Here is a 14,277-nt window from a genome sequence, read left to right on the forward strand (position 1 = left end):
TGATTTTCCCACCACACAAATGTTTATTTAAACAAATTTGCAGTTAGAATTCCATACCTTTTGATTTCAACAACAGATAACACTGTCTATGCTGTAAAGAAATATTAATATAATTTCTATGTACATCTTTTTTCACAAAACATTTGCAGTGTAAAAACCTTCACCATCTCAATAGAAGATGCATTCAATCAGGACAAGTCAAATGATTAACAAAATCAAATGGGGAGTAAAACAACACAAAGTATTTTAAAGTGTCTGAGGTGCTGGCCAATAAACTCGTAGAACGTGAGAAAAAAATGTTGAGTGAAGCATCAAGACTCTCGAATTATTGTTCACAATAAATCTCCCTGATATGTTATCAAGTAGTTTTCGGAGACAATTATATTTCAAATACTAGTTGCCGGGATAAGATCTGGAGCTTTCAGAAACAGTTGCCGCTGTAACATTTTTAAACCATTGCACTTTCATTTGCATTTGTCATTGCACTGCATTTTCTAGCCCATCTGCAATCATTGGAACCTTGATGATGCTTGATTATTTTTCTTATTCAGCATCAAAGTATACTTGGTGATTAAAAAGAATGCTTCTAAATCATCACACAATGTCAAATGTGAAAAACATTACGTTCTCTCACTTAGCAGATATTTTATATACAATTAAAGTAGAAAAGATTTATTTCTGGTTCTGTAGCAATTCGTCAATTTGGGTTTTAAACATGCTCTTCACATCTTCGAGATCCAGCTTTAGCTCCTCTGCCTCTTCAGCTTTTTCTCCATACATCTGCAAGATGGTATTGTGCCTTGACTGCAAATCCTGAAAAGTAATTAAGAGAAAACGATGAAAATCCCTAAAATAGAAGGCGTTTGTTTATCTTTGACGTCGATTTAGGCAGTCCTAACCTTGAATTCAGTTCTTAACTTAGGGATCTCTGTAACCTGCTCCTCCATCTCATCATTTTGATTAGTGAGTCTTACCAACTCCTCTGCCATGACAGAACGACTCCTTTCCAGACTACAAATCTCGAGCTAGTGACACAAAATGATGTTTCAGGAAAAATAATATTGGAGTTTAGACAGGAGAACCTCATGGTTATTTAGTGATGCCCTCAAAAAATGATTAACAGTCATGTGTGTTAATAGCTACCTGTAACTGTGCAATCTCTCCTTCCCTCAGTTTGAGTTGGGACTGCATATTCTCTATGATGCTGGAGCCACCGGACAATCGGGCGACTTCATACAAGTTTGTTCCACTCATTGACATGGACATCGTCCCACTTCCCATTGTGTGGTCTGAGGAGTCATCCTTTGGAGAGAGGGAAAAAATAATCTGAACATGCTGAACAAGTATATCAAGCAGGGCTCAATTTAAGTTGGTTTAAAATTATACTAGTAACAGTCAAAATTTGGACACAGACTGGGGGAGTCTATATTTGTCCCCATAATTATTTAATGACGGATAGTTAAAATTAAAATGTATCTCAATACGATAACATATGATGAGTTGCAGTTTAAAATAGAATTTAAAGAGCCAAAAAAAGAAATACATGAGAAATTAAGAACCTTGCACTCACTGTATTGTTTTTGTAACTAATGTATACCTGTGAAAGAATAGATGAGTGCAAAACAGCATTGTCAGGCCCACTAATGGAACTTGAGCGGGACAGTGAAGGTGTGGAAGAAGCTGGAAGATCATGGGTTATGCTCTGCAGCAAGAAGAAAAATAGCACACCATTAATAAAGACAATTAAGAGAGTGGACAAATACCTTCTTCAAAATTTATCCTCAGACCTTTTCTTTGAGTGCCTCTTGTGCCAAGTAACATTTTTTCTTCTCCTGTTCTACCTTCATTTTTTCCATCTCTAGTTGATTAGTGAGCAGGAGCTGTGACGGAAAAGGGGAGACACATTATAAGTTAAGTAAGACATCTTGTAGAAGATAATAAAACGCCACATTAAAAGCATACCTTTTCTTTCTTTGCTTCTTCAAGCAGGCGACTGTGCTCTCCTTGGAGATTCACCAACTCAATATGCTCCCTACAATAAAATAATTCACTCAAGACAGTCAGTGGAATCTAAACCTAAAAGAATCAAGATATTCATCACTAAATGAAATGTGTATTTTCTATACAACCTATGGTACATTTTATCAGGGGAGTTAAGATTTGTATTTAGTCATCTTTCTGACATTTTGCTTCCATTACTAAAAGTAGTAGATAAGTGGTTGGGATTTCCTGAATCCAGATATAATAATGATTAGCTAATGGTATAATTTCCTATGCAACCAAATAAACCTTATCGATGTTTATCATGCTTTATTTTGGTAACTAGGTATTTTAAACTAAGTGAATTTACCAAGTAGGTAGGGTCACATTACAAAATTACACGAATTTAAGTGAAACAGAAAATAAATATTACTATATACAAATTAAACAAACAAAAACCTGGTCTGATAATGGGTCAGTCACAATAATATAGGCCTAATAGGGTAACATGCTTTAAATTTGTACTTTACTACCTGCTGTTTTCATCTTCCAGTTTTTCTCTTCTACTCTTCTCAGTCTCCACAAGTGTGAGGACTCTGACCTTTTCCTGGCGAAGCAAGGAATTCTGGGACTCAAGCGAGGCCAGCTGGCACTTAATGGAGAGTAATTCTTCTGTTGCAGCATGTTCCTTCTCAACCGCAACAGCTAGTTGTGCCTGGGCTTCCACTGTGAGCAGAAGAGATCAGAAGAAGCAGAATAAGAAGACAACCTATTTATAGGTCTAATTAGTTTTCTTTGTTTCGGGGTGGGAATTGTATTATACACAATTAACAATCCTGGGCACATTTTGATGTTTTTCACAAACATGCAATTCTTACCAAGCCTATCAGACATGCTCTTCTCTATTTTTTCCCATGATACTGTTTGTCCACCCAGGGAAGCCTGCAGGGTCTCAATTTGACGTAGCAAAGGCCTCGTTGCTGTAGCCATATTTTGACTGAGCTCCTGGTTTCTTGACTCAGCCTCTTGGAGCCGCTGTGGAAGAAGTTAAGAACAAGTGCGGGATAAAGACAACTCCACTCACATAATGGGATAACGTGTCCATCAGTACATTACCTGCTGCAAATCACTGATCTCCTCTCTCAAATAATCTTCTTTCCTTGCCTGCTGTTGCTCTGCCCTCTGAAGTGCCATTCTCAGGTCAGCCACCTGCATGACACATTAATAAGCCTTACTTGAATGGCCATTCCTATTTGATTTCCATTTTAATAAAGTCTAATTTGCCTGTTCACTTAACTGTATATATGCGCGGTGTGCAACAGTTAAGTGAACAGGCAAATTACACTATTAAAAAAAGGGCAAAGAGGCAAACAATAATATTTACGATGGATTGATGTGATGGTATCAACTGTTCACTTAGCCCTTCATGTGAAGGAAAATGTTTACTGGTAAGTATGGTAAGAAAAATGCAGTTGAATACATGCTTAAAGCACAGTTCTGTGTTACCTGATCTACAAGAGCCTCCTGCTGCATCCTGGCCTCCACTTGGGCCTTCTCAAAGGCCGAAGTTTGCAACTCTTTGGCCTGTATCTCCCTACTTAGAGCAGCTGCTTGAACCTCACTGGCTCTGCTTGCATTAGCTTTGTGAAGCTCTGCAATTTCCCTAAAACAAAATGAACAAGCATATATTAATCACAAAAAATATCAAACATGTTGCTAAACTTGCATCGTTTTGTAACAATAAATCCAAGTAGAAATAAAATCTCATAATTGTAAAAAATCTGCAACTGCAGAAATCTGTTTGAAGTTCTTCCTGCCAAAGTATGGTCAACCAGTTATTAAATCCATCCAAATACATGAGTGGAAAAAAGTATAGGTCAGGCATTATTGTATACAGACTTAGTTTAGATAAAGATTACAATAAGTTCTTTGAATACTGTATGCAGAAATTAAAAGACAATAATTCCCCCTGATGTAATATTTGAGTAAACCAGTGGTGATTACTTGTAAGAGTTATCAAGAGCTGCCTGGAGACTTCTGTTTTTCTCAAGCAGTTCTTCAGAGCTCATCTGCAGTCTGCTCTGTTCCTTTTCATGACACTCAACAGCTGTGTTCAGTTTCTTGATGTTTTCTCTGTGTTGTTTTTCGACTTCTTCCTTCACTTCCAATACCTAAATAAAATGTGTGCAACAAAAATATCTTGCTTTAATCCCAAAATCAGATAGCATGGTTTTCTAAAAGTAATTTACTTTTAATTTGATTTTGTCCATGGCATGCAACCTTAAAGTTAAAAAAACAAAAACAATGGGGAACAGCACCTTTTGTTATACATTTCTAAAGAAAACATAGGTGTCTATTTTTCTGTTTGTTTTAATTTAATTTGAAATGTTACCAGTATCTTACCTGCCTGTACTACATTTATGTTGTTGTTTTTTTATGTTTACCATGTTTACAATTGGCTACAATGGATTTTATACGCAGGAATGTTTCTAACAGCTCAATAATGCCTACCTGCTGTAGGTTTCCAACTTCATCCTCCAGATCCTTGATTTTTTTCTGCTGCTTGGCAAGTCTCGTGTCACTGTCCTTCTCCTTCACACGCAACTTCTTAATGATGTTACTGTGCTGAAGCTGTTGTTTGGATAACTTTTCACCTTGAAATCAAATAGAAAAGCAAACACGCGTTAGAACTTAGCATTTTGTGCCAAACCTTTAATAAAGTGATTATAGAGAATTGTTGTACCTTCTTCCAGCAGGCCCCTGATCTGTTCTTCCTTCTCTTTGATCAGCTCCATCGTATCTCTGGAACTGAGTCTTAAAGATAGTTCTTCTCGAAGGCCTTTTATTTCCTGTGAAAATATGCCAACCTTGAAACAAATACTTGGGACGTGCTGGTGATTTTTACTTTGAAATGAAATTTAGTAGTTTAGAAAATATAACTATGTATCGTCGTATACAGTAGATAAAGTAGACAAAGTTTTTTTTTAAATTACCTTCTTGGCTATATCTCTCTCTTTACAAGCCAGCTGAGCTTTCCTTTCAGTGTCCGCTATGCGCTGTGTGAATTCATCTTTTAAGGATTGAACCGTGGAGCTCTCCTCCTTCAGAGCTATAATTTCACTGCAGGGGAAATACATCCAGTAGTGTAAAGGTTTATCATCATAAGTGTAGTAATGAAGTCTACAGCCTTTGAAAATCACTTGTCATTACTGGTACTTTGTTTTCATTTGGGTTGATGCATTGCTACAAATGGATTTTATCATAGCAATTATGAGTTTAATGAGAGTTTGTATTGATTAAGAGTATTAATTAATGAATAATAATGAATGATTTTATCATTTTGAAATAAATGGAAAGACTTCACTGAAAAGAACAAAGAAACTTTCAATTTAAAAGGTTTCTGAGCCACATAAATTACATTTTCATTGCACATGATATACTCACTCCCTAAGATTGTCACACTGTTCATCCACTGTAGCTTTGTCCTTGTTGATTGCCAGCAGCTGAGATTCTCTTTTTTCAAGGCGACCAGACAACTCCTGAATGACCTACAGTCACACAAATTGGCATATCAGCTATTGATATTTTTATCCAGAAAAATATTGATTTAAAACAGACCTTCTGGAGTTCAAAAATCTGGACCGTCGAGACACCTTGGATTCCCTCTGTATATGCTGAAATAAACTCGGAATCCGATTGTGCAAAGTTTGCCTCCAACTCGTGTTTTGGCTCGACCAATTGCTCAGGTTGTTCACAATTTACAGGCGTCACACTGCGTCCACTCTCCTCCATCTCATCCAAAGACTGCTCGCTCACAGCTGCAGTAAAACACTCATCGTTCTTATCCTCTTCTACCACACTTGTCCTTTCCACCAATTCACCTTCCTGATTTTCACTAGCACTCAATGAAACATCAGTTTCCACCAATTCACCTTCCTGATTTTCACTAGCACCCAATGAAACATCAGTTTCCACCAATTCACCTTCCTGCTTTTCACTAGCACCCAATGAAACATCAGTTTGAGGCGCAGCACCCGACGTTACAGAAGCGAGTGTCCGACTGCCAGAGTTTTCGTCATCCGAGTTAATCTCACTGACACTCCGACTATCCAGCGACTGTACGCTGAACGAATCAATGCGCTCAAAGGCATCTGAGGATGAACCGCAACTCTCTGTGAGTTTTGGATAGTCTTCGAGGCGAGGGAAATCTCCGCACGCCGAGGTGGAAAGAAGTTGGAAGGAGCCATGCATCAAATGAAGGCCAGCCTTTCCTTCTCCTGTCTCTTGCCGAGAGCTGGCTGAGCTCTCACTCAAGACACTCTCATGGTCCAATATTTCAATATCACTGGTAGTAGATGTTCCTGAAGAGAAGGCACTAACTGGAGGGGAGGGGGTGTCACTCTGACGGTCTTCTGGCTTTGAGTCTTTTTGCTCTAGCTGTACATCCGGGGAAGGTTGGGGGGCTGGAGGATCAGAATGCGTAGTCTTTTCAGATTTAGTAGAAGCTGTACAAGATTCGGAAGGTTCTGAGGGACTTTTTCCAACCGGGTAGTCCAATTTAATCTGTGACCACTCTGTGTTAGAATCAACAGAATCTTCACTGACAGAGTTTTGATTCACTCTGGTTGTATTGGTCCTTGTTTCATCTGAGCTGCAAGAAATGTCAGCAGAATTTTCAATGGGAGAAACCGGTTGGAGGAGGACAGTTTCCTGCTCCGATGATTCAAGCTCCACCACTTGATCATCAACATCTGTCTGACAATCGTGAGATGAATCAGCAGACTCTGTCTTTTGGATCTCTAGTTTCCCCATCGACAAAACATTTTTCTTATTGTTCTCATTTTCCTGAAGCTGCCTCTGGGATTTAGCAGGGGGTATGGACACTACCTGTGAGGAGGTGACACATTGCACATCTCCAGGTGGCAGGAAGGCACTAAAAAAGTTTTCGGATTCATCCACAACAGTCCGGGTGACGGGTGTAGTGATGGCCTCAGAGGTAGGTGGAGTTGAAATCTTTTCTTCCGGTGGTGCTTCCCACTGGGTCATCCCCCATCCTCCACTTAATGATAACTTTTCAGTCAAAGTCACATCTGACAAGGAAAAGATATTGTGCTTAATTAAACACAATAGATAATCATTTAGAACTGTTAATTTATCAAATGAATGTTGTTAACCCACCGTCATACGGCATCACAGTGCCATCACTCCATTGGCCGTCTTCTTGTATGTCCAAGACACGATCGATTGATTTCTGCGCTGTTGTTAATGCTTGTTTGGCAAAGGTGGACAGATGAGTTGCGTTGAACCAACTCATCTTGCCTATACGACTAACAATTCAGCTAGCGCCAGCTTTTTGCGTGGATCTTAAACAGAAATCAGCTAACACAGAAAAGCCAATTCATCTTGGTCTGCAATTATTGGCTTTTTACCGAGCACTAACGTAAAAAACGATTCGTTATTGCAAAAAGAGTCAGTCAGGAGCGCTTTGTTGACAGCTCACTACTGCACGGCTAGTTAGCTAAGGTTAGTATATGAATAGCGTTACTCATAGCTCATAATAAAGATAGACGGTACTCCGATGACCGCTATCAAAACTTCGGTACCTGACAAAACTGTTATCATCGTCATCTAAGCGATCCTGGTGTCAATTACGTTTGTTTTGGACGCGCATAACCAGTGAGCTTGTTGCATTAGCGATGTCATTACTTCCGGTACACGTAGCAGCATAACGTCACACTGCCTCGTCTGACTCAGGTTTTGCCTAAACCATCTTTTAATTCCTTTGTGACTGCCTTTTGAGTTATTTCTCAAACAATTCCCATATGAGTTATTTTGTTTCTGTAAACATCAAATATTTTTTTAACCTTTCAGTGGACACTATAGGACAGCCATTCCAAAAAAATGGTCAGATCTTTCAAAAAAAACCACCCAAAAACTAAAAATATTTTTCACTTTAAAACTTAATTTTTCATAAATAGTTGTGACGAATAGTGTCGGCACGACTTCTGTTGTGTTGTGTATCAGCTGAAGGTCTTAAAAGTGTTACATCTGGGTTTTGGCACCGGAAGTGGAGTCTGTACTTGACAGCAGTGTTAGCAAGAATTTGCCAACAGGGGGCAGCATCAATATGTTTTCTTTCACAGGCAGAAATCTAAATATTCCCCACGTTTTATGTTTAACTTTATTTCTATTTACTGCACTAATTGCTTTGATACCCTACCAATGTCATTACATATATTTTGTGTTTACCTGAATAATTATTTAACAGTCTGAAGGATTATACAGTAGGGCAAAAAAAACATTTTTGTTATTTAAAGTTGTCTTAGTAGAAAAAATGTCAATTTCTCAAAAGTAACTGCTTTCACATCAATAAATTTGACAAATGATGAGACATAACAGCTGTTTAAAACGAGAAAAAGTCCCAATAAATCTTGATATGCTGCAATGGGCTGCCATCAGAGTGTAGGGTTACACGAAGCATTTAGTGTGAATGGAAGACATAAAATTGAGAATCTGTGATTAAGCTTAATGACTTTAGCAAGGAAGATAGCTCCCACTAGTATGTGATTTACTGCATCGGCATTGAGTTAATGAACCCTGTGTTTAATTTCTCATTCCACAATGATTAATGAACCTAAGAGGGTCGTCCATGCATGTTAATAAGTAGGCAAACATAATTTTTCATTCTGTCCAAATTCTCAAATGTTTTAGGAAACGTGAAAAAAAAGTGCTATCCTCCACTTCCTTCTCAAAATACAACTGATTTTTTTTCAGGGTTTACCTGAAACTGATGCATTTCTTTGGGAAATTGTGCATGCTTCAATAACCACAAACTTCACAATTGCAGAGTAATAAGTATGAGACTCAATCACGAGTCAAAAGTGTGTTTGAGTCAGATCCTCCCAGCCCTGGTAATAATGCTAACTTTACATATTACATTTATGAATACAATTCTGAACACTTAACAAACGTTTACATATACTACATTGACGTAGGTAATTCTCAAAGGACCCCCGCCACTATCCATTCATTACTAATGCTGATGCCAATATGTTGAAGGTACAGATTTCTGAACCAAGGCAGGCATGAAATAAAAGTCAAAACATTCTTCAGTTTTGACACGATTGTATAGATTCCCATGAAATGCCATCTGTCATCCTCCCTCCTTATTTAGGACATCATGAATGTCACCATTGTGACTTTGAGATGACCTTACCTTCAATTTCAAAGTATTCCGTACAGCCATAGACTGCATCCAGCTTTTGAGTAGTATTAGTGTTTTTAAATGTGGCATCAATTTCAGTAAAACACAACATTTTATGACCACTTCTCTTCATTGTTCTACTTTGCTGTACTTATTTTATCTTCTAAATGGCCAACTTTGCACGGATGTCTTCACATTAAATTCCCCTTTGACATCTTTGTGTCAGGCTCTCCAAAGAGGTTTTGATTGTGCTAATGATAATGTGTCACAGGGCTGTGTCCCATATTCCATGCAGCAAAATGGGAATGCCACAAGCTGAATTTGTGTTGTTCTCTACTAACATGATTGATGACTCCCTTTGCAGAGGTGCTTTGATTAGGATGCCGATGATTTATTACCACTGCTCACAATATAATTAGGTTCTCTATTTACCCTCAACAAAACAATACCTTCTTGCTTTATTATCCTAGTGCGTGTCTCATAGTGTGAACAAAAGGGTAATCACCATACATGGTGTTTTAAAAGATTGGGCTCTTTCAAATCTGATAGTTCAATTTTGATCCAGTCTAAGGATATTAGTGAAATAATTGAACATGACATGATTTGAAATTGTTTAGAGTGTATTTATTTTAAATGCAAGAGTTGAATAAATGGCAACCAATTTAGGGTGTCCCCCACCTAGTGCTTAAAGTTGGCTAGGATAGGGTCTTATGCGGATAAGTGGTACGGAAAATGATTCAATGAATGGACGCAATCATTTTCAAGCTCTGCAAAGGCATTTCTAGCTGCAGAATCTTAAATCGGAAGAACGGAAATCCCCCTCAACCCTAATACTCACCCAACACACAAACACACGCACTCAGATTTTTCAACAGCGTTTATTCCGGTCTGCGCTTCCTATTTCCTATCCTCCTCAGCATGCTTCCTGCTTCGCCGTTCCTGCATTACCATTGTCCCCTCATCGCAGAAGAGAATATCTAGTCTGTCAACAGTCACCCAAGAATTTCCTCAATGCTGAGCACCTCCCGATCATATTCATTTTTAAATGTTTGATCAAACTGCAATATTTCAGTCATTTGGACAATCCAGATTTATGATTAGATGATGTCGACAACGGAATTTCTTTTCAAATGTAAATTGTGTAAATGTTGGTGGAGTTTAAACAACCAAGTAACCCACCAGTAAATGCTAGCAATCTGATATAATTTTGGGGACATACAGTAGTTTTAAAATGACTTAAAAAGATTGACACCACCACTTCTGTCTCTCCAATTTCTAGTTTTCCTCACACTTTTCCAAATATTGAGATTATTCTATTGGCAGGTCCTGCAGATATTTATAACGTGACAAAAAGTGTTGTAATTTTTATAAAATAATATAAACTAGCAGGGTGGGGGCCTCACAGCCCTGAATATACATACGGCAAGTAACACCACTGATCCATGTCATAGTAACACCTGTTTTAGCAACTGGAGGCCCTTTGAGTTTAATTATCTGTGAAATTTAAATTGTTTCAGTGACACTTATATTGCTATCGCAGTCTCATTGCAGCAATATATTTGCAAATGTCATCTACCTCCTACTGGCCATATCATTGCAGTGGGAAGTAAATGCTTCATTGACTTTAGTAATGTTACGACCTCATATGTGCATACATTGTTATACTTAACATAAACTCTTTATATTGTACAGCACCAGGGTCATAATCCTATCAACTGACTACTAAGAAAGAAAACTGTGCATACATGCTGACATACACAACATTAATCTGCTTGATTGTTGTTGAATTTATTGCTTTGCACATGCATACTGTTTGCATTGTAAGAAAACTAAGAACATATCTTACAGATATACAGTACACCACATAAAAATATATAATGACACCATATTTGCTTGTATGGATTGAGTTTTTGCTTGTTACACCCCACCGGTGATTAATCGTTGTTTATTCTTTTCCTATAATAAAGCATTTTAATGTTAATTCTTTATTTAGATGGTTTAAATGCATTGTGCAGACGACCAACCGAGCGTATGCGGGTTAGATTATAGATTATAGCTCTGACAATCAGGAGTTTCAGGCTGAGGGTACGGCTGCACCCCAGCAATCATGCCACGCTGAGGTGCCATGCTCACTATAGTTGCCAATCACTAAATTAGGTAATTAATACTTTGGAGTACGACTAAAATAGAATCTTGAATCAAACAACAACATTTTGCGCTCTGTGCTACTTTTTCCACCTGTGATTAAAGAGGGGAATTATAGTTTGTCTTCCAGGATCCCTCTTATGACAGCCATTCTTGACACCCACATTCTAGATGCAACAGTACACCAAAATGCTCAGAAAATTAAACTAGCCACTGGGGTAATAAAAATAGTGTACGTACTCCTAGCTATGTTTTTCCCAAGACTAGTCGGATGCTGGGGGGCAGGTATTACCATAGTAAGCCTGGGGAGAGTGGATCATAGCTCAGAATTTAATCATCATGCTAGATCTATTGCGATTTACAGGTTCTTCTTCAAAAACAGTTTAACCAGAAGACTGGATCATTTGATGGCAGCCTATTTGGTAGAGATATTAATTCTGGGTTCAGTTTGCATCATTGTATCTTAAAAATTCTATGTCAATTTGGTTGGTATGACCCTCTAATGTATGACCCTTTAGAACGGACACCAAGGAGCAAATTAATAATGAAGTAGAAAATGAAATTATGCTGAGTCATTAAGTTTATTGCTCTCTGTAGTACATAATGGACCTGCCAGTGATTGTAAACCCGGGCACAAAAATCTTGGATTATAGATGAAATCCCTGAAATGTTTTATGATTAATATACCTGAGCGGCTCAATGACCTCCTTCATTGACACAATGAAAGCACTTCATTAGTTATACAATATAAAATGCATGAAAACATTCTGACAGTTACTGGCTATTTCCATTTGATCATTACGTATGAGAAATACTATGTCTTATGTGGATATAAGTAAAACATCTGCTTGATGGAATCGCACAAACTCCAGAGCCTTTCCCAATTTTGAAGGGTACAACAGAATAGTCACCAACCATTGTCTTGCATAGGGGAACCTGGAGTGTAGTCAAGTAGCAGTCTTATTTTCAACAGCTTTATGCTTCTTTTCTGCAGTGAGAATTGAAACAGGACACTCAGTTACGAAGCCCAGATTCTTACAGATACCACATTAATAATATACTGGACTGATAAGATTCACTGATATTACTGACAGATTAATAATTACATTCTAGAATATCAGATGTATGAGTCTGATAAAAAACAAAAGGAAATGAACACATAACACTTAATATGATAATAATATGGCTGATTTGCCACAAATCCTTTAACCTATTTTTAAATGGCCTATTAGGCAGTTTGTATTGAAGCAGATGAATATGGTTGTCATGTAAAGATAATGACACAATAAATGAAATATAATACCTTTTGAAATACTTGTTTAGTAATATAGACTTGCATTTGAGGAAATCTTATTGAGTGATAAATTAAAATTACCAATGAAACCAAATAAATCCTCATTATTATTCTTCAATGGTTCTATGAGAGGAATCCTGACATCAACTCAAATGTTCTTGGCAAGAGGACTATTTAGCGTGCAGTAAATTGCTAAGGAATCAATACAGCTCCATCCCATCTTGGATATTTTCCCAAAGCTTTCACCACTTTATGACTTACACACTGAAACATCCCAAGAGAAAAGACCATAACGGTATTTTCCACCCTTGAAGAGCGGTACTTTTTAAACTTTATTTTCTGGTCAATCAACTTCACCGTATCTGTACTATATTAACGCCTGGTCTGCAGCTGCTGTATTATAGTTTGAATTCAACGGGTAACCTTTGAACACATATAATAATAATCGTAATAGTAGGTAGTCTATAGGGCTTCTATGTGATGTGTTTCAAGATGTGATATTAGAAAATCTTTCAGTACAGTTAGCCTTAAGCCAATGTTTGATAGGAGCCATATATTTCTTTGGGCTGTATTAGACCCGAGGTAACACTGATGTTGATAAATGTGTGTTGCAGACTAGAGGATAAAAGCATAAATGCAGGTAGGAAAAAAAGAGCTCATATTGCTTAGAAGAGGAAACATAAAGAAAGATGTCCCTTAAGGGCATTTTACAAAATCACCTCTGAAGAAAGCCTACACAGCCCTGAGGGTCCAGTCTCAAGTGGACCAGCCCATTGGTTGATACAGACATATATCAGCCTACCTCCATACACTGTCTCAGAAAGAAAAGCTAGCTTTTGTAAAATTCCCACCTTGGATTCTAAATGTAAGCATAACAAGATGCTAACTGGGTAACTAGTAAGCAATAAGAAGAAAAAAAGGGCAGAAGGCATGGTGTTGTTTGCACGATGACATACTCCAACATCACACTTCCACATGAGGACGTATGCGCATTGAGGTGGGAATTTCTTCACAACAGCAGTTTTGCTTGGTGTTGAAAGATCTAATCAGCAGTGTTAATCATATGCAATGCTAGAAGACTAAGAGACAGATTTTATGTTCACCAGCCACAAAATTAGTCGTCCTCATAGTCCTATTCCAGCTGACATTTGTCATCAGTCATTCACATATGAGCAAACAATCATTTCTAATTGAGACAATAATGTGTCCTCTATGAACCTTGACCCTGACATGCACAGGAACCCTATCTTTGTCCATCATTTTTCTATATTCCTCCAATAGCAACATAATGTCAAGTTTTCAAGGCTGTATGTTGTTCATTTTAGACCAATAGAAATGCTAAACTTGTAAACTTAACATTTTGGCTAATTAGATTTGCTCACACAGCATAAACAAAATGTTGATATAATGAATGATGTCAGCCTCCAGCCGCATGCATCACCAATATTGAATAAATTTGAATGGCAGCAGCAAAGTTGTCAGAGCCCCTGTCTGGCAACAATGAAATTCAATGACACTAGCACTGCTATTTATGAGTTTTGATTAATTGCTGGGAATTGCTTCTTCCGGACTCATCGTGCAGGAATCACTGTTGGCACTCATCACCATAATCAAGTTAGTGTTTGGACTGCCCTTGCATTGTCATTCTACCAAG

At 37.8% G+C, this 14,277-nt stretch overlaps 2 protein-coding genes across 2 annotated transcripts in view; one reads left to right on the top strand and one right to left on the bottom strand.

Annotated features, from left to right (window-relative positions):
* Nucleotides 1–7,715, bottom strand: tmf1 (TATA element modulatory factor 1). The gene is made up of 17 exons (XM_077603029.1): nt 7,159–7,715; nt 5,599–7,070; nt 5,425–5,528; nt 4,974–5,100; nt 4,724–4,829; nt 4,492–4,634; nt 3,985–4,151; nt 3,487–3,643; nt 3,097–3,189; nt 2,859–3,015; nt 2,514–2,706; nt 1,963–2,032; nt 1,788–1,880; nt 1,598–1,702; nt 1,144–1,302; nt 900–1,025; nt 1–813 (listed from the first exon to the last, which is right to left on the bottom strand). The coding sequence occupies exons 1-17, from the start codon at nt 7,292–7,294 to the stop codon at nt 673–675; spliced, it is 3,549 nt and encodes a 1,182-aa protein (XP_077459155.1). The 5' UTR covers nt 7,295–7,715; the 3' UTR covers nt 1–672.
* A 6-nt stretch (nt 7,716–7,721) lies between these two features.
* The window catches only part of fgd5a (FYVE, RhoGEF and PH domain containing 5a), a 39,041-nt gene continuing 32,485 nt past the window's right edge, over nt 7,722–14,277 (top strand). Inside the window, exon 1 of the mRNA XM_077603028.1 lies at nt 7,722–7,734. The gene's annotated coding sequence lies outside the window, so the exon portion shown is untranslated. The remainder of the gene's footprint in view (nt 7,735–14,277) is intronic.

The sequence above is a fragment of the Stigmatopora argus genome, chromosome 6 (assembly GCF_051989625.1).
Source record: "Stigmatopora argus isolate UIUO_Sarg chromosome 6, RoL_Sarg_1.0, whole genome shotgun sequence".
NCBI lineage: Eukaryota > Metazoa > Chordata > Actinopteri > Syngnathiformes > Syngnathidae > Stigmatopora > Stigmatopora argus.

Bases quoted from the DNA above. Each gene is read 5' to 3' on its own strand.
- tmf1 (XM_077603029.1), bottom strand. From the start codon at position 7,294: ATGAGTTGGTTCAACGCAACTCATCTGTCCACCTTTGCCAAACAAGCA. The intron at 3,644-3,984 runs GTAATCACCACT...ATTTTGTTTTAG, and splicing joins GCTCTTGATAACTCTTACAA to GGAAATTGCAGAGCTTCACA. The intron at 1,026-1,143 runs GTAGCTATTAAC...TTGTGTCACTAG, and splicing joins GAGAGATTGCACAGTTACAG to CTCGAGATTTGTAGTCTGGA.